Source organism: Bombus vancouverensis, chromosome 17 (genome assembly GCF_051014615.1).
Source record: "Bombus vancouverensis nearcticus chromosome 17, iyBomVanc1_principal, whole genome shotgun sequence".
Taxonomy (NCBI): Eukaryota; Metazoa; Arthropoda; class Insecta; order Hymenoptera; family Apidae; genus Bombus; species Bombus vancouverensis.
Window position 1 is genome coordinate 5,648,654 of NC_134927.1, and position 26,844 is coordinate 5,675,497.

General features: G+C 28.3%; 3 protein-coding genes and 1 long non-coding RNA gene across 9 annotated transcripts; 2 read left to right on the forward strand and 2 right to left on the reverse strand.

Moving 5' to 3' along the window:
• Positions 1 to 46: 46 nt before the first annotated feature.
• On the forward strand, positions 47 to 1,965 carry Use1 (Vesicle transport protein Use1). 5 transcript variants are annotated; one of them, XM_076625822.1, is made up of 5 exons: positions 47 to 164; positions 628 to 731; positions 811 to 860; positions 1,005 to 1,636; positions 1,798 to 1,965. In XM_076625822.1, exons 2-5 carry the CDS (start codon positions 630 to 632, stop codon positions 1,836 to 1,838), a joined length of 825 nt encoding a protein of 274 aa, XP_076481937.1. In that variant the 5' UTR covers positions 47 to 164; positions 628 to 629; the 3' UTR covers positions 1,839 to 1,965. The 5 variants fall into 5 exon arrangements, with proteins under 5 accessions (XP_076481937.1, XP_076481938.1, XP_076481939.1 ...); XM_076625823.1 differs by lacking the exon at positions 47 to 164 and having other exon boundaries at positions 296 to 731; positions 1,005 to 1,243; positions 1,319 to 1,636; XM_076625824.1 differs by lacking the exon at positions 47 to 164 and having other exon boundaries at positions 296 to 731; positions 1,005 to 1,243; positions 1,322 to 1,636.
• A 257-nt stretch (positions 1,966 to 2,222) lies between these two features.
• Grip75 (gamma-tubulin complex component 4) lies at positions 2,223 to 5,452 on the reverse strand. Of its 2 annotated transcripts, none has more exons than XM_033349657.2 (10): positions 5,293 to 5,452; positions 5,026 to 5,185; positions 4,798 to 4,936; positions 4,518 to 4,717; positions 4,323 to 4,417; positions 3,942 to 4,246; positions 3,397 to 3,867; positions 3,141 to 3,318; positions 2,843 to 3,065; positions 2,223 to 2,770 (listed from the first exon to the last, which is right to left on the reverse strand). In XM_033349657.2, exons 2-10 carry the CDS (start codon positions 5,092 to 5,094, stop codon positions 2,522 to 2,524), a joined length of 1,929 nt encoding a protein of 642 aa, XP_033205548.2. In that variant the 5' UTR covers positions 5,095 to 5,185; positions 5,293 to 5,452; the 3' UTR covers positions 2,223 to 2,521. The 2 variants fall into 2 exon arrangements, with proteins under 2 accessions (XP_033205548.2, XP_076481934.1); XM_076625819.1 differs by having other exon boundaries at positions 5,026 to 5,205.
• Positions 5,453 to 5,588: 136 nt separating this feature from the next.
• Positions 5,589 to 21,064, forward strand: LOC117166053 (uncharacterized). Its single transcript, XM_033349668.2, has 9 exons — positions 5,589 to 5,801; positions 5,957 to 6,095; positions 6,294 to 7,605; positions 11,806 to 11,960; positions 12,598 to 12,699; positions 13,630 to 13,820; positions 14,261 to 14,393; positions 14,531 to 14,654; positions 14,747 to 21,064. Exons 2-9 carry the CDS (start codon positions 5,967 to 5,969, stop codon positions 16,291 to 16,293), a joined length of 3,693 nt encoding a protein of 1,230 aa, XP_033205559.2. The 5' UTR covers positions 5,589 to 5,801; positions 5,957 to 5,966; the 3' UTR covers positions 16,294 to 21,064.
• A 4,122-nt stretch (positions 21,065 to 25,186) lies between these two features.
• Positions 25,187 to 26,471, reverse strand: LOC117166027 (uncharacterized). Its single transcript, XR_004466143.2, has 2 exons — positions 25,896 to 26,471; positions 25,187 to 25,821 (listed from the first exon to the last, which is right to left on the reverse strand). It is a non-coding gene; the product is annotated as an uncharacterized LOC117166027 (long non-coding RNA).
• Positions 26,472 to 26,844: the final 373 nt, after the last annotated feature.

Consider the following 26,844-nt stretch of genomic DNA (forward strand, 5'->3'; position numbering starts at 1 on the left):
TATAAACTTTCTAACTTATCTTTACTACACATTCCGCGCGCCTTAGTATAGAATTCTCACACCTGTAATATGTAATATACATAGAACAAATTAACAATTATGTTATTATAAAGGCGTCTACTGATGAAGTCAGTTAGTTGCAGTAGGATCAAAAAATGCATTATGTACCGTTTCGTTCACAATAAATTGTTATCGTCTAGTTATGAATTTGTAGCGGCATATTTAAAAATGATAACAAAGAATATGTACATATTGCGTTAATAGTGTACTAATTACTTTCGAAATAATACGTGTAGCCAGGTGTACTGTAATATTTTAAAAAACCGACGATTAAAAATTTACAAACTATTAAACATTATTCTCAATGCATAATATATTAATTTAATAAATAATTTAGATAGATGTTTCTAGGAGGATTTTGTAAACGTGTAAAACAGTGTGCAAATGACATAGATACATAATGTGTGGTGCTTTTGTATCAGTTTGTGGTTACTTCTGCTTTCTGTATATATTTTACATATGTAATCTTTAATCTCAAAGTAAAAAGGATTAACTTGGAAAAACGTTATATGTTTATATATAGTACTTATTTATGAATTTCTTTTATAACTGTTTATTAATTACCAGAAATGAATCAAATGTCCAGAGAAGAAATTGATATCAGGCGACTTTTAACAAGATGTGAAATCATGGCAAAAGATGATCCTCATAAGGATTGGAAGCTTGAAAAGGTTAAAAAATAATCTAAATAATGATTAATTATTTAAAATTAATATAATTTATTCAAAACAAATGTATTAATCATTTCAGTACATCCTTGCTTTGGATGATATGATCAAACAATTACAAACATTACCACGGTACAATTCTATTTTATTTTTTAATAAAAATATATATTTATTAACAAAGATTTCAATTTTAAGCAATGTGCGCCATATGAGCAACATGACAACTTAATGTACTTGAAATTATTATAAAATTATTAAAATTTAATACTTTTTCAGTAAACCATCTAAGGATACCATGATGGGTTACATTAAACGAATAGATTTCCTGAAGGGATTAGTAAATACAACTAAACTTACAAGTCCAGTAGATAGAGTTGCAGCTGTACAAATGTTACCAAAAAGTTCTACAACGTTTAATGATTCAATAGGTCCAAATATAACAACCCAGATACATCAAAAAACTTCAGCAAAATATAATAGAGAATTGCGTGCTGAATTATTCCATAGTGATAAAGGTATATCAATATCACTATTTGTAAAAAAGATAATTTACAACTATAATAATCATCTTTTTTTTCTGGGGACATTAGAAGATGGTATAAGACAAAGATTAACTAGTACAAACATGCATGATGATGATTTAGGTGCAATTTTAAAATATAATAGAAATATTCAAGAAAAAATTGCTGAGAATATGCTTTCCATGACTAGTAGCATAAAAGAACATGCTTTAGCAGCAAATGCCATTATAAAAAAAGATATTGGTTTACTTGAAAAATCTGATAAATTAACTGATGTTAATACAAGTAAATTAAAAACAGAATCACTAAAACTGCAAGAACAAACACAATCATATTGGCGGTGCTGGATGTGGGTGATGATCGCATTTGTTTTAGTTGTATTTTTCAGTAAGTATTAGTGCATAATGTAACTCTATTTATGCTATAGTATTCATAATATTGAAATATCATAGCATAATTTTGTAGTTATTAATTTTTATGAAATACATTTATAATGTACTTGTATGAAATATGATAAGAATTTATACAATAATAAAATTATTTTTCAGATATGGTATTATTTATAAAAGTTGCAAAGAAAAGTATTTAAATTTGTAAATACATTTATATATATATATATATATATATATATATATATATATATATCCACAACTGACTTGGGTACATGAGAGGTAGGCTATGTACAAATGTGAATATCTTCAATTCAAATAAAATCATTAATATTGTTATTCTTATCATAAGCATATCTGTATATATTTTTCATGATGAATTTTCATCTATGTGTATATGTGTTGACTACACTTAGTCAACAATATGGTAAATGAGAATAAAAATATAAAATTTTTAATTTCCTCTATGAGAATTACAATTATTTATCCTTCCATTGATATCACTGAATGTACTCAATAGTCTGGCTGAAGTTTAAGTTAAATTATTCACTTTTAATATATTTAATTATCATAATAAGTAATAATTTATTTTCAATAAACAAATGAATGAAAAATTTATTTCAATACTTGTTATGTGTTACATTCATTTAAAGATATTATTTTTTCTTTTCTAATATATTCCTATTAAATTAAGCTCAAAATTGGAGTTTTACATAACTGTACTTTTCACTGTCAAAAAAGGACTAGTACTTTAAATAAAAAAAAAAGATAAGTTCAATGTATACATAATAGATAAATTTATGCAAAGAATAATTTTAAAACAAAATACCATAGATACATCATATGTTTCTCCATTATTTACTGATACTCAAATAAATCTTCTTTACATTTTTTTACTGAACCATCTATTGAAATCCAATCTCAACAATAATTGAGCTAAATGCTCTCCACTTGGTTGTGCACGTACTCTATTCAATGTTTTGGTTAACCAACCCATTAAACTATCAAGAGTATCAGATAATGTTTTAAGCTCTTCTTGTTCTGTTAAAAGCAAATTACCTACTTCCCACATAGATGCTTGTAAGATAAAATCATCACAAAGTCGCAATAAGAGTTTTATTAATTTGTTGACCTATCAAAAATATATATCAAATGAATTGATAGATAAAAATTAAAAAATTATTTAAATTAAAATATAACGTACAGGATTTTTTCTTTCTGTTGAACTCCCTAATAAAAATGTTTGTGACATAACATTAGCCAAGAAAATACAGTGTGCTTTTTGTACATCTTCAAAATTTCGGGTATTTTTCATATTTGTTTCCATTATAGTATATTGACTTTCTAATACATCAACTTGTAAGTAATATTGTAAATTATCAATAATGAAAATTAAATTATTTCTTAGTTGAATTACACCAATATCACTGTAACAATGAAAACTATTAATATTTGATAAAAATCAGATTGTTTATGTATAAAATATTAGAATCATATCTTACATGTTTTTATAATACATATGCTCACTCCAAAGGTTCCATAAATCAATTTGTGTTTTTTTAACTCTTAGCAAAAATTTGAATAATGTATTGTAATCATTTAAAGCTGATGGATTAAATAACAAATGTAATGGCCATATGACTTTGTACTTTAAAGTAATCATACCCCACCCACGTCTTTCTATAATAATATCAATACTATATTATCGGAAGATTTGTCCACTTAAAAAATATATCATTAAATAAGAAAATATCTTACCAATTGGATCTTCACGTTCCTTTTCAGTAAATTCTGTACCTTCTACCTCAATATCTTCATTTTCATGTGGTGGAACTGGAACTATAAAATTAAAACTATCCATGGCATTTTCATCATTTAAATGCATTTTCCTTAAGGCCATTTGGAAAGCTAAATTAATATCCCTGGAGGTATGCTGTGTTGGAGATTTATTTAATATATGAGCCGTAAGTCTAATAAACTCAAGAAACAAATCTCCACGTCCCATAAGAAAGAAATCTTTTACTAATTTAAGTTGTTGCACAAGTTGTGCTTCTTCAACAGCAACTCGCCATAAAAGTTCTGTTATACATTGTTTCAATTCATCGATTGTACGTTCAAATTCAACAATATTAAAAATATGTTTTTTTTGTAAATTTTGAAGTTTAAGAAAATATTCATATTCTTTTTCTCCCCATATAGAAGTTTCAGTTTGATCAACTATAGCAAAATCTGTTAATAGGTAAACAAGTTAGTGGTTTCATTTCATGTTTTAAGCAATTAAAAATTTTTTAAATATAAATTACCTTTTTTCTGTCTTGGGTCATTTCCAAACATTATAATAGTTTGCCCTATAGTTAAGATTTTAGTTGCTAAAGATGGTCTTATGTAAGAGGGAAGTAGATCAATTTGAACGTCATAATTCCACATATCTGCAGTAAATTTTGTATTTATTTTATCAAAATTATCCTTATTGTCTACTAATATCAAACTGTTTTCCCTCTCAGATATTTTTTGAATAAAAAATTCATTGTACATATCTTCTATATGGCCATATAAAAGCCAGCTAGTTAAATGTTTATAAAAAACTGTATGCACACAGTGAGACATTCTAAACGAAATGAAATAATTGGCAAAAGTAAATATCTAAAATAGTAGAAAACAAAATAATGTAATATAATACTTACTTTTCTATTGCAGATCTAACATCAGGAATACCAGTATACATATTTTGATGCAAACATTGCAATAGTTTACAGCCATGAATTTTTTGTGTGCGAATCTGGAATAAATTAAAATAATTAATTTTTTATTTAAGTATGTTATATATCATTTTATATGATATTATATTATATTATTTTATACTAATATTCTTTATTTACCTCTCTTATGATAGAATTTAAAACAGAAAATAGACAAATATATTTTTGGATACGACAAAGTATTAGTGACAATGGAGTATAACTATCACGAAGAACTACATCTTCTAAATCAACAATCTCCTTACGAAATGGTTCCAAAGATTCATCTATTCCTTCACAAAGAGCTTGTAAGTATAAACCACGAGGAACATCTTGTAAATCTACAATTTATATTTAAGAATTAATGATTTATAAATTAATATATAATGAGATAAATTTTCTAATTGCTAAATTGTAATACTTTGAGTAGAATTTAAGTCATCAGATGTGGTATATTCTTGAATGAAATTCCTAATAATATTACATTGTTCAACTACATCCAATATTTCTTTAAGTAATACACGTTCACCAGGATGTAAATATTTTTCAAGATCTACAGTCTGAAAACAGCACATTTAAAAAACACAAATAAACTGTATATATAATTCAAAATGAATTACAATATCAATAAATATTATATTATAATTACATCTGATTCCAATATTTGCAAAGCATTGGTTGAACATCCCCATAATGACATTAATATTTCATGCAACATTTTATTGATATTTTTTAATTGGATGAAATATTACTCTCTCAAATTAGCAACAAATTATGTTGCATATGAGTTAGTGAAAATAGTATATAAACTGCAAATTAAGCATGTAACCTGTCAATTCATTTGCCAAAACTTATTGTTTTGATATATAAAAGTGACAGAAAATATTGAACGCATTATAAATAAGAAAATTTATACTCTTTTATCTATCCATCTTGTTTCTATTAAATTTTTCATTATAGAATTAACTTTTACCACTAATACATTTTGTACATTTCACTGACGTGCTTTTATTTTCTTTCAAATATTTGTTTCAAATGATGTATATATACATTCTACATACGTATGTACATAAATCATAACTTAAAGACCATCTTTTCATGTAACCTCCATTTGAAAATGTGTATTTAGTAATTATTGGTTTGCATGAAGATTTGTATAGTATGATAGAGTTAAAGATAAACAACTTGCCAAACGTCATTTATATAGTATATATAAAAATTTAAGTTACTATTGAGAAAAATATTTGCTAATGTTGTAATTCTAATAATATAATTATAATACTAAGTAATATCTAAAATCTCTAAAACAAAGCTTAATAAGATATATACTATTTATAACAAAAGAATTATGTTTTAATTAATGCAGGTAATTACACCTGCATAAAGATATAATAACCTCAAATAAACAAATCATCAAAACTATGTGTAAGTGTGGTATATTTTAGTGAATACAATATATTTTTTATAAATTTCAACTAATTACTCAATGATTTATTAAGATATGGAAAAATATTAATATATGCAATATATTATACATTTTTAATCTTTACATAAATTATATTTAATAATAAATTTTTCAGAGATCTAATTATGGATACTTCAAAGGATACATTAATATGTCGTTTATGTGGTGTAAATCTTGTAAAAGGAAAGCATAAAAGTATCTTTGAAGGATCAACAGATTTAATACATAAAATAAAGGAAACATTGCCAATTTCAGTACGTTAATATACAATACGTGATAGAAATTAAAAGTATTAATTGCAGTTTAAAATCTGAACATTTTATTTAAACTTAATGATTATTAAAATATCTTAATAATTTATCTGTTTTATATAAGAAAATATATATTGTTACATTATTAATATATCATATGAAAAGGTTTTGAATTAATATTACCTTAAATGACTTTTACAGATATCTATTGATGATAATGGCTCAAAATATGTATGTTTGTCATGTTATGACAAAATTACTTTTTACTACAAATTTATTCAAGAAGTATTGGAATATTCTAAAAGATTAGAAAATGTATCACAAATAGAATCCTTCTTTGATCGATCTAAAGAAGTAACAGACTTTTCACAAATTCATAGTGATGCTATTTATACATGTCCAAATTGTAATGTAGATTTAATGATTTTATTAGTTAGTAATTCTCAAGGCTGTGATTATACCTTCCAAATCTCATTAGCTATGGTAAATCATTCTGAAAACAAACATATAAAGAAAAAGAATATACAAATACATAAAAATGTAGTACATCTTAATAATACTAAAAATAATATACATTTAAAACATGGAAACAAAACAACAATTACTGAAGATATTGAAAATATGCCTAATCAAGAAGTAAGCCTAACATTACCTGTATTAATCTCAACAAACTACTACAAAGAGGAAAATTTAAATTGTATTGATGCATTATCTAGCAAACAAAACACAAAAATTGAAGTAGAACAAGACACAAAAGAAGATCTTAAGGAATCTAATTCTGTTCATCTCTCAAAAATATCAAAAGTACAAGAAATATCACATGTGTCTAATAATTTAATGGATTATGTTTATAATTCTGCAGATCCATTAGTGAAAAATGAACCTGAGAGTGATAATACTTATTGGCTAGACAGTGAGACCGATTATAAAAGTGAGAAAGATACATGTATAACATCACAAGACACTATGCTTGAACAAAATGATATACAAGATGAAAATGATATATATAAATCTTGTTTAAAATATGTATGTAAATTATGCGGTGCTCGCTATCTTTCACACTTAAAATATGAATTTCACATGGAAAGACACAAGCTAGGTAAAACAGATAGATATGAATGTACATTATGTGATAAAGAAACAAGTAATGAAAACTTATTATGGGATCATTATTTTCACACACACAAGAGTTTACAACGTTATATTTGTGTAGAGTGTGGAAAATTATTTACAAAACGAACTAGATTGAATGGGCATCAAAAAAATTATAAACATTCTGGTGTAAAACAAATACAAGTTGGTACTAGTGAAGATGATATTAGTGAAGATGTCATACAAAAAGCTATAGCAACAACAAAACAGGAGAAAGTATCTATAAATTGTAATCTTTGTGGTAAACTAATTTCAGACTTAGATCCAGATGCTATTAATGACTTAGTTACATGTGCTACTTGTGAAGATTCTACACTTTCTTTAATGATAGATGGAAATGAGACAAAAGTTATTTCTCCACGTCAATATCATTGTTCTAAGTGTCCTAAACATTTTGTACGAAAAGAAAGACTAGAATTTCATGAAATGAGGCATAATGAAAATATGAATGAATTCATTTGTAGTACTTGTGGAAAAGATTTTAGAGCAGAAAATTCTTTATATGAACATTATCTCTTTGTTCATAAAGGGGCAAGACCTCACATTTGTGAACTATGTGGTAAGTCATTTCAGTTAAAAGCTAGATTAAAAGAACATCATCGAATTCATACAGGTGAGAGACCATATCAATGTGATATCTGTGGTCAACGATGTAGAACTACAAACGCTTTAAAGCTTCATAGAAAAATTCATTTTTCTCATAACAGATATATTTGTAACGTATGTAATAAGTCATTTAGTAAAAAGCAAAATATGAATGAACATTTAGAGAAGCATTGGAAAAACGATAAAAGTGTAACATTACCACAATTATTTACATGTCCAATTTGTGTAGAAGATTTTCCAACCTACCGTATGTTAAAATATCATATGGTACAAATTCATGAAATAAATAATCAGGATCCAATTTTAATAAAACAAAAACCATGGTATGAATGTGCAGAATGTCACGAGAAATTTAAACATCAAATGTCTTTAAAAGCACATAAAGAGAGAGTACATGAAGGAAGAGTAGACCCTATTTATCAGTGTGACATATGTAATGCAACATATAGAGTAAAACAACTTTTAGTAAATCATATTAAAAGTAAACATGATGGTGAAAGACGTTATAAATGTGCTCAATGTGAAAAAGGATTTAATGACACTAAATCTTTATATAATCATGTATTATTACATACTGGAAAAAAACCATTTGTCTGTGAATATTGTAATATGAGTTTTAGAAGAAAAGACTCCAGGGATTATCACCGTAGAAAACATACTGGTGAACAACCTTATCAATGTCCAGATTGTGGTGAATCATTTTCTACCTATAATAATCGATCTAAGCATCGAAAGAAAGAACACGGAGAAGGAGATCCAGAGTGTCCAGAATGTGGAAAAAAATGTAATAATCAACAAGAAATTAGAATACATTTAAATAAACATCTGGGAGAGAAACTAAAAAAATTACAAAATATAAAATCTAAGTAGATATGATCTACATACAATTCAAACAAAAATACAGTGAAACTAAATTAAATTTCTAAATTAAAATTGCACTGATTAATTATAATTAGTAGATTATTTTATTTACAAAAATGTATTTATTTTAATTATTTTATATATTTATAAATGCAATTTAAAATTAAAAGAGCTGACTAAGAATGTGGACTAACATCTAATTTTTTACTGTTTCATTACAATTTAAATTATTTTCATTAATTTTATTTTACTTAAATAATTAAAAGCAGGAATTTCTTTATCTTTCTTCCATAAAAAAATGACATGTAACTTGCTACTAAATAATGTATTAAAATATTTCTTTGTATATTTTAATCATTGAATTATTATTTCATGAAATAAATACATTCATATTAAACAACTGAATAATAAATACTATATTAAATAGTATTACTATAAATACTATATTTTATTAAACTACTTGTTATTAAATATTTTAATACAAAAGCTTATTAGCATTTTACACAAAAACTTATACAATTTTATACAAAGCTTCCTAAAAGAAAATAATTTTTTCTTTGCTTGTATAAAATTAATATCATGTTTCTAGAAATATTTTTCAACTTTTGTATATGTTTGTAATGTACTTCATTTTTTTTTTGTTTTTGTAAGATATATTTACTATAATATTTCTAATTTAGAATGATCTTAATAGCACTCAAGTAAATTTATAATTATTTGGTTTATAATGATAATAATATGTGTATTATACTACTTTTTCAAATTAGTCCTTCATTATGTATATAATATCTTAGAGTAATTAAGTATGAAACATAAACAGCATATACTGCAATGTGTTGCAAACATAGTACCTGAAATTATCTATAAAAACATTGAAAATTAAATTTTAGTATTTGAAAATAAACTATTGTTAAAACTTCAAATGTAGAAGAAATATGAAGATTCCAAAATAAATAAATTCTAATTACTCAAGATACCACTGTAACTACAGGAATGCTTACTAATTTTAGTGTTATTAAGGATTTAATATTGAAAATGTCATAAACGTGTTTCACAACATCAAGGCAGTTAAAAATATTAAAACTATTTGACGTATTTAACATATCATTTTTTACTTTAGTAAAGCAATATAATTTATATGTATGTATATGAAAAAACTCATAGATATAAACAGCATTACAAAAATAAAATATTGAAAAATCATTGCAAAGTAGTCTTTATTGTGCATTATTTCAGTTTTATTCCACACATACATACATTCAGTTATGTATTTATAACATTAGTACAATTTTCTATAATACTGTAATTACATTGAATATATTTACAATAAAGAATTATATGTAATTTATTATACATGTACATAGTTAACATTTTCTAAACATACTGTATATATGACATGTAATTACTTCTTATTGCTGTGAATAAATTATTAAAAAAATTTTATAATAAAAATCAAATAAGCATTTATATTTTTAATTTTTTTGTAGTATAATATTTTCCATGCAACCTTATTAATTAGTATAAAATATAGTTTCTATGTCCCAAAAAATATTTAATAATGTAATAATTTTATTTATAATTGTTGAATTAAAATAATAAGATTTGAGACTTTTATACATTGCAACATCTTTATTATCATATTACAAAAATTAAAGTGCTGCTTAAATATTTATATTTATATTTAATATCATTTTTTCAAATATTTATATATTTACAATGAAATATATAATATCATAACATAAGTGGATGGAGCAATAAAAAAGAAAAGAAAACGCATAACAATTTTTAACAGTAGTAGTGTGCACGTTGTTCTCATATGTAGATACAGTCAAGGTAGACACGTGCAGCTGAGACAAATGTCAAAATTTAAATGGTTGCGCCTCAGTGTCCGATGCGGCGCTGTCTCGCAAAAATCAGGTGGTCGAATTTACCAGCTGTGTTACTTTGTACTTGCAATCGTACATAACAAGGCATTTAACTTTTTGATGTAGGAAAATCTGCATTTTCAGCAAATATAAAAGAATCGTACATAGTATTTCGTATTGCTTGTAAATATCATTCAAATTTCCTTAATTTTTTGGAAAATCAACAAAAATAACACATGAGGAACTACTTTTACGCGGAGTAATATCGGAAACCGTTCGAGCGAGTCAATATTTATCCTGCTTTTTTACTGTAATCATGGTTTACTTTACTTGAAAAGTAAATCGTGGAGAATATACTTAAATTTTAGAAAGCTTCTAATAGAAAATTTTTTGAAAGTCTACATTTATTAAATGGCTATTCATCAAAACAATTTTTGCGGAGCAATAATGACGTGCTACGATCGCACAGACGCAAACCAGCTTCGTTCATTGGCTGAAGGAAGTGAGCGATTCACACATACGTAACACATGCTCTTTTCTGCAAGTACATATTCACCAACACCAATCTAGAATTTTCGTAGCAGATTCAGGAATGTATCTATCGCCTGAGATCCCTTTAACATTTTAAAAAATATCTTTCTTATTTCAGTAATTTATTGTCTCAGATTATATGTTTAAACATCCATTTCGTAACAAAACAACATTGCATGTAGTGATAATAATTTTTTATTGAGATCAAACTAATAATCCTATCAAAAAGTTTTTAATTCGAACAAAAACATATAAAATTCAACTTTACCATTGCATTACTAAATATAAACATTATATTTGCAAATTACATTCGAATTATACTTCTATAATCGTAAATTTAAATACCGTATAATGAACAATTTGCCATAGAAGTAGAATGATAATTTCATAGAATTAATATAGTAATAGCGAATGCAAAGGCGGTAAAAATAATGTTTGATGTCTAAACAACTAAAATATTATGAAAGTTTATGTACAGCTGTAAAAATTGCAACTATTTAATGGAAAAAATAATAGGGAGTTTAATGGTAATGCAATCGAGAATAAGCGTGATAAATACGATCCTGGTTGCTCAGCACAAGTAGGGGTGAAGGGAGAGGCAGCTTCGCACACACACCGGCGCAGAACGAGGAACGAATTCACTCGCCGGCTCTCAACAAGAACGCGTCGACATATACACCGTGCTTGAACGTACTGAGGTGATATATTTGTTATTTATCCTACGGTCGAAGGCGAGTCAATCGTAAAAATGGCCGGGGAAAAACGTACTCAGGATCAAGAGGAAACTTTATTGTCGGAAACGGTGATCTTAATTGACATCGAAGGCACCACGACGAGCATAAGCTTCGTGAAGGTAACAAAGACTATGGCCGTGAGGCAGAACGCGCCCTACAGTTCTCGCATTTCACCGGTTCTCCAACACATTCTCTGACATTACCTAATGATTAAAATTTTCCACACAGCTAATATCTCGCAGAGAAATTTCCGAATGTTATCATGGAGTCATTGTACGAAAAAAAATTTGTGGATTATAGTTTCGCGCGTATTGTATGTGTGTGTTCTCTCTCAGCATTTACTATGCCGGCTGAAATCCAGTTTCAGGTTCCCTGTTCGTGAGACAGCGAGTTTCATGGCAGGCAATAGATGCTTTCGTCTAATCTAAAGCGAATAAAATATCATATAAATCATGTCGAACTTTCTTATTTCGAACATTAACATTTTTATATTTGTTTACTTTTACTGTTAATGTTCTTTTTTTTTTGCGAAATGTTGAGGTTGTTACTTTTAACATGTTGTAAATGAAAACAAACTAAATAAACATTTAGAAAATTCTGCATATTCGAAACGTGGATTATTTAGCTACGAAAGCATTACTGTGCGTAACATAATTACACATGCGATTTTTCAAAATAACGGAAACCGTAACGGCGCATCGCACAGTTAATTCGATCGACGAGCACACACTACATTCACGTTTACCTTCCTTTCAGGACACACTTTTTCCTTACGTGCGAGAGAATTTAAAGAAATATATTGAAACTAAATGGGAGGATGAAGAATTCAAACAAGACTTTGAAAAATTAAAGGAGCAGGTAAATATTGGAAACAATTGAATATTAACATAAATATTGTATGTAAAAATAACCGTTTTATTAATCAATATTGAAATATTAAAATATTTGAGGATAATATAAAGAATTATGATACTTGAATGAGATAGATTGTTTATAGTAAATGTATATATCTATATATATATTATATATATATATATATGTTATACTACTCTTTTATTTATGTTTTAAATATCTTTCTTTTGTTGTTAAAATCTTAATTCAGTACAGTAAATTTAGTGCTTCAACTTTTAGTGATGTATTTTAGAGAGTGACCAATAGCATGACAGGTAAGAGGCAGCTGCTTGCTGCTAGACATTGACCTGGGAACATTCTTTGTCCCAGAAGATTGATACCCAGATTACACATTTATAAAGCTTGAGATTGGAGCTAAATAAATTTTTAGTACTATATTTATTCTTCAAATTATATAAATATAATTTTCTTTAAATCAAATCATTGAATATTCATTTGTTTATTGTTATTTGATTATTCTTTTAGAATTTCATTTAATATACACATTTTACTTTTCTAATTATTGAAGTTTTATATTATTACATGTTATTTCATATTATTTTACATTCTAAAGTTCATTTACTTATAATAAATTTATTGTAATGTTATCACATATGTCTAAGGTAAATATAAATAATATAGTAAAAAGAAATTTAAAACAAAAATAGAATTAAATACAAGAATGTTTATTATAAATAAAAAATACAATTTTAAAAAAATATAAATTGGGATAATTATTTTATAATTATTTGGTTATATATTCTTTTAAAAATAATCATATTTTTAAAGATATAATATTTATAATAATATTTATTTATTATTTAAAATAAATTTCACGTGTGTGATTTTGTTAATAAAGAAAGCATTGTGTTTAAGTATTCAATATTTTGATTGTAGGCAAAAAAAGATGAAGAAGATAAAATTGATGGTTTTGTACCAATTACTGGTACTAATGCAGAAGAAGAGAGAAAATCACTTGCAAAAAATATATTATGGCAAATGGATGGCGACAGAAAAACTGGAGCACTGAAACAATTACAGGGGCACATGTGGCATGAAGCTTATAATTCTGGAACAATTAAAGCACAGTGAGTTTCTGATAGTTTCTTCTCATTAGAACTTACAACAAAAACACTTTCAGGTTCCAAAATTCAATATTTAAAATTAGTACATGTAAAAAATGTGATTATGATATATGTGATTATGAAATATGATATATTTTCAATAGTATGCTTATAAAAAGTTTATCTGTAAGCCTACTATAGATATCCCTGAATATATTTCGTAATTTATTGCTAACTGTTATATTTTAATTAATATCAAAGGAAAATGCTATATATCTAAAAAGAGTTTAAAGATAAATAATGATATATAGCTATATAAACACCATATGTAGTGAGGTGAATATGTTGTGTAAGGGCTCACTTCAGTTTGGCATAAATATATCACTACAATTATGATAAACAATTTATAACATAATGAACAATTAAAAATGATTCATGAAATGATAAATGAATTATTTGTATAGTGTTTATGAAGATGTACCCAAAGCACTAGAATCATGGACGAGTGATGGTAAAAAAGTCTATATTTATTCAAGTGGTAGTGTTGAAGCACAAAAACTTCTATTTGGACATTCCATACATGGTGACTTACTTAAGGTACTTTATTATAGTTTACCTGTCATAGATGCCAGTACTTATAACTATATGAGCGTTGAATGTAATAAATTATTTATATTATATTTTATTATATAGTTTATATAAAGTATAACAATATATTGTTGTGTGTGTTTTAGTATTTCAGTGGTTATTTTGATACTGAAGTAGGTGCAAAACAAGAATCAAGTAGTTATAAAAATATATTAAATAAAATTGGAGCTGAACCATCAAGCGTAATTTTCTTAACTGATGTTGTCAAAGGTTAGTAACTATGTATATCGTGATATATTAGCATTTACAAACCACAGTGATACTCATGAATAGATACTAATTCTTATGTTTTTTTATTATAGAAGCTGCTGCTGCAAAAGAAGCAGGCTTATCAACGGTTATAGTACTGCGTGAAGGCAATGCTCCTCTTACTGATGAAGAAAGAGTGGCTTTCACAACTATTAAGTCATTCTTAGATTTAACGTTTCAAACTTCTACAAAACGACAAAAGTTAGAAACTACAGAAGTTCAAGAAAGTAAAAGTAAGAGTACATCTGATGTTAGTGAACCAATGGATACTTCCGAAGATGTTGAAATGACCGATAAAGTAGAAACAAAAGAAGTTGTTCAAGAAGAAGCAAAAGAATGTATAAAAGATCAGCAACAAAAGGAAGCTCCAGTCACAGACGTGAAAATGGAAGAACCAATGGTTATTGATACAAAAGATGCGCCAAACGCTGAAAAACTGGAAAATACAGCTGAAAAGGTAGAACTTCAGCCATCAGAGGTGAGTACAAAACTAGACACTTCCGAAAATGTGCAAGCTGACGTGAGTAGTAATGCCGAATCAGTAGCAATACCTTCAAAAGATGATGAGAAATCTGCGATTTCTGAAAAAGTCGAAAAGCCAATAGATACAGAGAAGTCTGTAGAATCTATCCCAGAGGCAACTCCTACTGCAAATGACCCCTTGGACGTTGGAATGAGTGAGCCTAAATCAAAGTCTGAAGAAGTTTCTATTACAGAGAATAAGACTGAAGAATCGTCAAATACTGCTAAAGAAACTAAATCTGATGACATGAAAGTATCAGAGGTAAAACCTGCTGAAACTGCATCAAAAGAGAAAGATAGTAACAGTATAAACGAAAAATCAGAAGAATGTGCTAATAAACCAGAAAAAGAAACGAAAGAGGAATCCACTGAGAAAGTTGTAATTACTCCTAGTATAACAGAAACTAAAGCATCAGAAAATGAATCTTCGGTAAAACCTGCGCAGGAACCCACTAAGACAGAAGAAAAACCTGCAGAAAATGGTAATGTACCATTGACAAGTGTAGAAAAAATTACTGCGCCAACGATAACAGAGCCAGAAGCTACTAGTAGCAAAGCAGATACAAATACTGAAATTAAAAATACAACAGAAGTAGCTAAAGAAACAAAATCTGAAACAGAAACAGAATTGACTAACGTAAAATCCCCTAAAACGAAAGAAACAGAGGAAACAGCAACGTCCGCAAACGATGCAGAAAAACAAGTAAGTGCAGAAGCATCAAAACAGGAATTGACAGAGAAACCAACGAAAGAAGAAGCTGTAGCGGATGAAACAAAAGAAACGAATACAGTGGATTCTGAAAAGAAAAAATTAAATGGTACAACACAAAACGGAGATACAGATGTACCACTGTCAGATGATAAATTACAGAGAAATGGACTAAACGAGGGGTCATCGAATGAAAATGTTAATTCGTCAACGAGCGGTAGTACATCTGCGCAAAATGGTGAACCAGAGAGTTCCTCTGAGACTAGTGCAGAATCTATAAAAGTCAAAAAGGTCGTTGATTCTGCAGTAGCCGATGGTGCCGGCGAACCTGACGTTGTTCCCCCTGTAGTTGTAGCTGCGACGTCTTAATCTTGTTCTTATACATTTTAAGAAGTCCTTCATACATAACCCCAACCCACAATACTTATCCGCAGATATAAACTGAAAAGTTGGCTCCCTACACCTTACATAAATCGTACGACGTTAAAGATGTAATACGTTAATTTAAAATACAGTTCATAAGATTTCTATTTCTTCAACAAATGTGAAGGAAGACGATGATGCGACATATACAGCGTGTTTCACGTTCGATTATCTTTTCTAATGTTACAGTTTGATATATTGCATGCTTGTCGATTATGTTAAATAGAAAATTCTTTAAAAATTCACGAACACTCAGTTCCTATTTCACTTGCTTAATTTATTTCGTTATACTTTATCCTGCCATTTTTGGTTTGTCTACACAAATGTATTTTTTATAGTAGACAGATTATTCTTAATTTAAATCGACCCAGAGATAATCGAAAATGTCATTCGCTGTAGCAAGACTAAAAAGTATTTTTGATTTTTTGTTTTCTATTAGATTTTACGATGTGTATCCTTCTTTTGTATTGCCTAAACGAAATGTTACGGTATGAACATTTATAGGATAGCAAATTCATCATAGTTGGAGTATGCTAAAATACCGAATGTACTTTGTGCCAAATGAACTAATTCATCAGTTTGAAGATTTTTCTATAATTATACATATAATGTTTAAAGATCTGATCACTGTTTTAGTTTCTAACAACAATCAGGGAACTTTGATTATATATGATTTTAAGACTGAATTGGTAATGCCTCGAAAAGTCGCTGGCTTTAGACTATACGATATAATTTTTGCATACTCTCTTGTGTACTTAATTTTATAAACTGATAGTAACACAGTGATCTTTGAATCATAAGTCTACACTTACTATCGATAAACTGTGTTTTACAATGAATTTTATTCGACTATATTAGATATATTTTTTCGCGTTGTGAGGAACGTTGTGCGAGTTACTATAACGTAATATCATATTCCTATCTTTTTCTCTTTTTTTTTTTGCCTTTTTTGACATTTATTTATCGAAACATATACTTCTAGCTTAGAATGATGTTGGCCTATATGCATTGCGTATTTCTGTATTTTATATTGTGTATCATAATTAACATTTTATCGATATTAAGTTGATTTTGAGCGATTGGAAGTTTTGTGTTGCATTTATTAATGTCCTATAAAAATCATGACATTCGTATATGGTCAATGATGTGACTGTAACATGGTGTATTGCACGTATTCATTATTTTATTAGTTATATAAAATGTATTTAATATAGAACAATCCGATTAGAAGGAAAAACACTTCGGTTTGAAAATTTATTCATTTATTCCTACGGATTGATAATGTGAACATTTTTTCTATGAAATGACCGCTTTTTTCCCGACAGTTTCTTTTCTTTCTTTTTAGGATTCGTAAATTATTTTCCGAATTTGACAAGAACTCGATTATTTATTTATTATCCATTCCTGCAAAATTGACTGTGATTTAACGATATGCTGATAGACATAGGGAATTTAAAACAATTCATTTGTTAATCACCTGTAGTAATTCCTTTGGCAGATTATCGTACTAATACTAATATTTTTATTGAAATTAATATACATCCTGCCTGATTGAAGACACTGTGAAGACTGTAGACTGTAGACAGTATAGTAAGCAATCGAAGCTTCCGTATTTTCTCTTTTCTGTTTTTTGATTTTGGTTCGTTTCCCTTTTTCGCCAGCGGCTATGCTAGAAAAGCTCAGCGACCCACAAAAGCGAATAAATGAAATAAACGAATTGCGACGTCAGCGTGTTCTAGACTTGTTATCTATAAGTGCACATATAGTCAGTAACGATTATGAGACTTTGAACCTTAAACGATTGTGAGACTTTAAACGAATGCATATTTTACAGGACACTTGACAGACCTCGCATTTATTTATAAGGTGTCCTTACAACAAAAACCATTTCAATACTCAATAAATTTTTTTTTTTTTTGGCGTTGCACGATTCACCATGAATTGATAGAAAGAGAATAGAGATTGTTAAAAAATAATGATCTCCATTTATTACCTGAAACGGAATTTGAATCTTGTATGCTTGATAGTCCTCGTTTCACGATGAAATATATCCGAGGATATATCAGAGCGGATAAGACCGTTGCCGATGTTCGATTTGATCCTACACAATAACTTATCCTTAAGTCAGATATATAAGGAAAATTTCCAATTGATATTATAAAATCTAGTACGATTGCAAATTCATCGAATGCATAATCGATAACATAAGTGTGCCCGAAAATGCTCAACCGCAACGATTGAACGATTTTATTGAAATTTTTAGGGTCACCTCTGTTAACGATAATTAATAAAAATACTAAAAAGCTCGATGTTAACAGCCCCGAAGCGTTAACGACTGTAAACTGCCGACATTTTGCCATAACGTGTTTTTTAATTGTTCTTTCGGTAAATACCTTATATTTTTATATTATGTCTATTAATATCGTGTTTGAAAATGTGAACTGACTCTGCCAATCAGTACGATGAAATTAAAATCTTTGGACGCTAACTGACAATATGTATGAAGTTCTTCTCGGCTGACTTTCACGGCATCATCAGATATCATCATCCCCATATCATCCATTCTTGTTCTTGCGTCGATAGTCGGAAGAACCGAAGTACATATTGATAATTTGCGACGTATGAGATTGCTCTTTACTTGCTTTGTGTTTCATTTTTATTCGAGTGCTCGATTTCAACGAACCTTAGTATTTTTTCTTCAAACGTACACGATCATGTTCAATTAACGTAAAATAGCGTCGTTGATGTTCTAAGTTTAGGGATCGTTAACTCTTTGCGGTTTGATTTATAAGTATTATTTACAGGCGTCGAACTTGAAGTATTCTGATAAAACTAATTGGATAACGCGCGATACGACAAATGAGAATGTAATCTATTGATCATGTAAAATTCAATGGAATAAATCATTTGTTTTTTTTTTTTTCAATGTGACTATGAACCGCAAAGCGTTAAATTAAGAAGCGTTTGTAAGTTTAACGTTGACATTTTTTTTTACTGTGACGTGTCAACTTAGAGACCTTCAATCAGCGTTTGATACTCGACTTGATGCGACTACGCTCTAAGATTGTATGTCATCGCAGCTTTATTGTGTTATTATTCGCATATGGTCGCATGGCCGTCGTACACTGCCTTGTTATTTATTATCTTTTCGTGATATAATATCGGATATTCGTCAAATCAGTCGTAAATCACTAATAAAACGTTGATGCTTTGTATTTTGTTAGAAATGAAATGAATGTGTCGCTTATACATGTGTATGTATATGTACATGTATAGTGTATATATATGTATACTGTAATGTAGTAAAAACGGTATTTATATGTAAATATCTATATATAGATATTATTTTTACTCGTGACACATTTTATCAGTTGAACTCGTATGTAATAATGGTTGTAGATCTTGTAAGCGAACCGAAGAACGTGATATCCATCAAGAATACGTTTTCTTGCGGCTTACAAGTGGTACAGCTACTTAAATTGTATGCATAAGATTTGTCGTCCTTTCAAAATACCTTAGATACCGAGATACATTAAGTACCGAAGATAGGGAATACTAATAAACAATAGCTTCGTATCGATTAGCGATTATTATTTGTAATTCATTGGCTATTTTATGTAACATGTCAATATAAGTGTAGGAGAGAATGTACGGACTTAATTGATACTTTTTAACGATAACCTTCGACGGAGATCCTTAAAGACTCGTATCCTCTAAGAGACTGCTCCGTTGCTTTTCTTTCTCAGTCAAGTATTTTGAATACTTTTCCTTTTCTTCTTTATTACACGAGATCATCTGTAGAAAAATTACTATTTTCCAGTGTTCTCTAAACAATTAACGTATGCGTGGTAATATGTATGTGTGCGTGCGTGTGTGTATTACATGGCAGGGGCACAAAACTCAGTTCTATTTCATCGTATCAAGTTCGACGATCATCGGATCTTAACACACATTTTATTGAACGAAGAGTAACACATTACTGACTCCGGAACGGTATGCACTGTACAGGAAAAGAAAAGGATTGAGGATTCTGTTCTCTCTGAACTCTTGACTGCATTCGTAGAGCAAAATAAATGAATTTTGCAATTAGAATCCGAGCGTTCAACTTTTATTTCATTGTTCCTAACGAAGGCTTCGAATTTGCGCGAGCAAACTTATTTTAGAAGAGAAAGGATAACCGTGATATCGAATCGAAATCAGAGCGTACTCATCCTTATATTCTTCATACTGTAAATTTTGTTTAGGTGTATATATTCTCGTGGTAATATTATTACATTAAATATAATGGGATAAAGAAAGAAAAAAAAAAAAAAGATTAGCGTCCGCAACATAGAGTTAAAGGAACGGCATAAAAAGATAAAAGAATTGCGATTAAAGTATATCGATGTACATGATTGAAAACTAATCCGCTCTCGGTATTGTTTCCTCGAATTGGTTCGTGCTACTCTTGTCCTCAGCTAGTCGATAATGTTAGGTGCAGCAGCATTTTCACCCGATCGATCCTGAGTGCTAGTCATTCTACTATGCGCACCGGAGCATCAATTTTCAACCAACTAATTCAGTAGATCGAGATGTAAAAAGTCTCCGTCATTTTAACGATAATTTCCGTTGAAGCAATAATATTGTCTGGATACGATTCTTTTTTTTTCCTCGACATAATGTTAAGAACAAGATGTATCGAATATTTGGTACTTGAAATACATATTGTTCGAACGTATGAGATATTGCTTTTTCTACGACACTTTTCTCTTGTATAAAATGCTGAAATACCATTTTTTACTGGGAAATGCAAATCATCTTGTAAGATGTTTTATGTTTCATGTAAGAATATACAGAAGGTTTCAGTGTCCATGCAGTGGTTCAATATTTAATATTGAAGGTACACTGATTTAAAATTACGAATTGAAGGACATTAAAGATTAAAGAAATTTAAAAATCCAAATAATCTGTGTCAATAAGAGACTTCCTTTCTAAATAAATAATTTATAAAGATTTTTCAATACGCTCTAATATATCATGCTATACTTTTTCTACTTGTATTAAAAAGAAGAAATATAAATTCTATTAAAAAGAATACTAGTAACTTTGAAATGTTCTTGCTACCTTTACATGCATATATGTACATGTTTTTTGTGATATTTTAATTGACTTCTTCGTGTAATTTAAACTTTATGCGTTTGATTATACGTATTATCTTATAATACTTTTCTTAATACATTTTTTCAAATATATACTCATTTACCGATTAAATTGTGTTATATTTATTTCTCTATTATTTAATTTCTATATAAATTTCTTTTACAACAAATAAATTTTATTCCTTTATTTATCTATCTCTTTTTCCACATATATCAACGCTTTAAGAGTGCATGTTTAGAAAATAATAAACGAGTCAAAACGTCCTCTACTAGAGGTTTGTTTATATAAAATTAAAGGCTGCAAGCGTTTAAACTTTCTCTTACAAAACGTATGCTATGCGAAGGGAATAAAAAACTGTTTTATAGTCGCTTCTGTTTGAAAGCCTTTACTACACGCGAAGTAAGTGTAAGGTCTTTCACCGGTACAAAAAAGTTCGCGTACCTAGCCTCAACTAAGTGTTCGTTTTAAAACCTTTTTCTCGTACGCTACAAGTAATACATAAGCTTCCTTTTCAATGCTATGCTTTGCTACATGTTATCTCGGCATTATCTAAAATTTAATGATTTCTCTTCGCGAATATTGCACCTAATTGCGCCCTCTTATTCTTTGTACACCTTTTTGCGGTAAAACGTGCCCTTCTATGTTGATTTATATTTCCATGCTGCTATGCAGTGTATGCAGTTTCTGTCCCAGGCACCAGTTATCACGAATGTAAAATCTAATCCTAAGATGAAACCACGACCGTTTAATACTTGAGAATGGTTTTAACGATAACTTTTCTTAATTTCTCCTTTAGTTTTTCAAAGTACAAGTGTATACAAATATTTTTTCCTTTTCTTTGTGTTTTAGTTACATTGGGAACAGAGATAATTTACTTATTTCATCTGTGTCAGGAATACTGAGACGTGATTCTAAGTGTTGACAAATATCATAATACTCATAATATGGTGAAGTGAATTTTTAGACGGTTTTTTAAAATAAAGGTTTTTTGTACATGCTTCGTCGATAGAAGCATAGAGATTTTGATTAAAATTTACGCGTTTCTGTGTTAGATAGTCTATACCAAAGATGAATTGTTATACATATATTGTACGACGAATGTCTTTTTAAATAAAATAATGAAAATTCGTTTTCAGTGTTTTTACATATCCCCTGATATATTTCCTCATCTGAACCTTAATAAAATTCTGCAGTATTTTTTATCTCTAAAGGTATAGCGTCTAAATATTTTATTTTCGTTTTACAGTGATGTGTACAATATAAAAAAATTGGTTAAAGTGATTTCTAAATTTTATTATTATTAAAAATAAGTAATTTAAAAAATATTTTTTTAATTTCATTAATAATTGATAAATAATTTATATCCTTTTTACTGTTTATTATCTTTTTCATATTTCTTAATTCTATTTATGGATTTAATTTTAATAAATATGTATAGAGTAAAAAGATACGTATAAATTTAAATTATCGACTCTTTCTATAACCGTTATACTTTTTTATGGTATCAACAGATGGCACTGCTGACACTGTTTTAGTACCTGCATAAATTTTACAAATCTGTATCAGTATACAATTTTTAAAAAATTAATAAGTTGAAATTATATGCTTGGTTTACAACATTTTATACTAAGTTCTTATGTGCAGTATTTTAAAATTAATCAACAATAATTGCAATTGATTACCCACGAAATAAGTATATTTCTAAATTATTTTAATGTCTGGTTTAGTGTAGATTGTTTGAACATTATGACCTGTATAAAAGTGAATATGTTGAAGTTTGGAAAAGATTAATTTCATTGATTAATTAATATTTATTAAATTGCTGAACGGTATAACAGCGAGGAAAAGGAAAATGTTCGTTCATTTTCAGAAAATAAGTTGTAAGTAGTAACATAACGATTTAATACAATTTTGTTCCTTTATTAATATAGTTACCTATATATGTATGTGTTAATGTATTAATCGATATTGTATATAATTATTTTCGTACTTTTCCAACATAATATGTAATGTGAGAAAGAATTCTGTTGCAAATAATTATACACTATTAGTACTGTCAGCGGTTAGTAACTCAAGATAGAATATTTTGATTTTTATACGTCAAATTTCAATTTTCCCTTTACATAAAAACTTTCAGTGGAAAAGATAGATGTATATGCGCATGCGCTGCCTAGCGACTGCAATTCGAACTAAGCTTATAACTGGAGTTTAAACTCTTATGTAAAATAATATTTACTTTCATTTTTGCACGTAATGTGCGTTTAATTTTTATTATTCCCATTTTTTTGTGTAACACACAAAGATATTTAGATAAATATTTCGGATTTCAATATTTATGTAAGCTTCTTTTAGAACATCAGAAATTCCTATTCGTAGGCTATGCCAAACCTACTTTCTCACTGCTCCCTTGTGTTTTATATATACATATGTATATGCTCACTAAGAATACTTCTTTAATTACATTATTATAGAAATTATTGATCTTAATTGACGAAACAAAAAAACTAAACGTGCATTATTATTATTATTAAAAATAAATTTTTATGTATAATTTAAATACAACATAAATTAGCAATGTTTTTTTAGCAATCTTAATAGTTTATCGTTATTTTCTTTAGCTAATAATAGTATATATTGTTACAATAAGTTTTACATTATATGTATATACATATAATTGCTAATTTCGTATATTTATAGATTTTAATTTTATGTTGAGTTTAATCAATCTACGAACCATGAAATTTTTATTAATTTATATTATAATATACTTTTTAACAATTTATTATGTCTTTGCATTTATGTACTCATTAATATTAAAATTAACATTATATTTATCAGTTTTCCCAATGATTATATTTATTCTATATTTAAAATTATTTCAACTTCGTTTATATAATAAATATTGCAATTCGTGTTATACTATATGTTTTTATTTATATTTGTAGTTTGGAAAAGATATAATAATGTTAAATATGGAGTTATTAATCACATAAAAAAACATTCAAATAATAAAATGTAGAAAACTTTTCTAAATCTCCCTTTCTAAAGCTCTCTAAAAGTTTATATAATAATGCCTAATTTTTATGATATACAAGTATTTTAAACATATGAAGGCTTTATTGAAAGTTTTGAATTCAATATTGAATTTATAATATTGAGGTTACTGCAAATTTGAATATTTTACTAACCTCTAATTAATAATTTGAAAAATGAAATAATATCTCATTTCATAAACACGGTATTACTATAATACCAAAAAAACAGATACTAAATTTTTAATTTCGACAATTAAGTTCAATAATTTCAATAATAATACAAAACTTTTGGAAATATCATGTGTACATGAGGTGCGCATTAATAATTTTATTTTACTATCATAATTTATTGCTAATAACTTCACACGTTTAATTTTCGAATGAAACACTTGTATCGTTTTCTGTTTGAGTATGCACGTATCTGTCTTTTAGTAATTGACCGTTTTAGTTCGCAGTGGCAATAAACAATTTTGTAGAGAGAACTAATTTGTAAGTCCATTTATTACTGCTAGTCGATAAATATGCAATGAAGTTCGAAAGACGGGATTTTTACTGGAAATTTTAAATTCTAACTCTAACATCAAGCTAGCATTGAATCTCTTTCGTAATTTGTGAACGGTAAAAATATAAAACACAGTTAAAATTATTTTACGTTATCAATCGTGTCTGTTAAAGCTATAACATTTAATAAACTTCTAGTTTAGACATTTGAATAGAATAGAAAATATGTAGGTGTTTTAATACTTTCTTCTCTCAATCATTGTCGCATAACCTCTTTCGTTCTTTTGCATGAAAAATAATTTGTCATGTATGAAAAATACTTATATGTATTTGTGCTCGAGCGTGTCATATGTCATAGAAAATCAGGATTCGTCTGAACGATCACATCAGGAATATTCTGAACATTGTAAATTATAACGAACAATTCTGGCAACAATATCGCAAGGCTTGAATCAGCGTGCACAACGTCTCGTAAGAGCAGGAGAGCGGAACTCGAACTGTCTTCTCCTTCTATTTGTCGGACTGTGCTCTTATTTGCTGGCTCTTGCGTCCCTCTGCGACTCTCTTTCTCTGTCTCTTTCCTCCCTGTCGATATCTATATACCTGCCATTCCATCTCTGTCTAGCTTACCTTATATACGTATACACCGCATCTTCCTTTCTCTCTCGCTCAATAGGGTGAGATCGGGCCACGGACGTATTCGACAGGATTGGACCAGCCTCTGACGTCATTGCGTGGACCGACGTATCTCGTTGACGATTGTCGAAAGCATGCTGTTCTCGCGCCTCTATATATCCACCTACAGCAATCAGCGGCAAATTCAAACACATGATAAAGTTAGATTTCTCTTGTATTGCATTAATCGAACGTTACTTTTTCTCGTGCCTGGCAACGATGAGTGAATTAGGTACGATCATTTGAAAAAATTAGTCTTTCGTCTCTAACAGTGAATTATCGATTCGGATGGTTTTTTGAAATTCCAACGAAATCTAAATTTCCCAGATAGAACTCTGGACAGGCTGGTATAAAACTGTGAAGCAAAAAAAGAAAAGGGACGAATTATTAATTTCTCTCATGAAGGTGAAGTCCTGGTGTTTTAAATATGGATTTTTACGGGTCGTGTATTCTTTATATATATATATATGTGTATATATAAAACATATATATAAAGAATACACTCTCGTTTCACTTGTATATGTATATACAATTCCCCCATTCCTCACGTACCATCTACGTTATTGCTTGTATTCTTTGTGCTACATAGAAGTCATAATATGCTTTATAAAACCGTGAACTCAACTTCTCTTGGTGTTTATTAATATAACGTTTATTATACGATTCTAAAATTTCGTTGGTATTACTAATTACTAATTATAAGAGAAATTTTATTTTAAGTAACGAATGTCGTTTCTTTTAAATGAAGAGGAAAATTACTCCCATTTCAACGATATAAAACATACATAGCAAAATATTAGTACGTACTCTACATAACCTTAGTCTGAACATTGGCACAGATATTTTGTTTCAAAAAGTTATACGTATTCGTTCGAAAAGGTTGTCCATTTTCGAACAATTAAACTTATTATAAACTAATATAAAATTTTTGACAAATTCAACCAATTAAGTGAAGAGAAATAATTTTCAACGTTTTTCTATGGTTTTTAACAGAGGCTGCTGTGCTCCTAAGTACTGCGTGACATCATACTCGTGCGGACATAAGGTACCCGAAAGAGAACAATAATCGACCTCGCTCAAGATGAATGACATCGAAGTCTGCGTAAGCGGCTACGTGCTCCGATGTTGAGGAACATCAGCAAGGGCG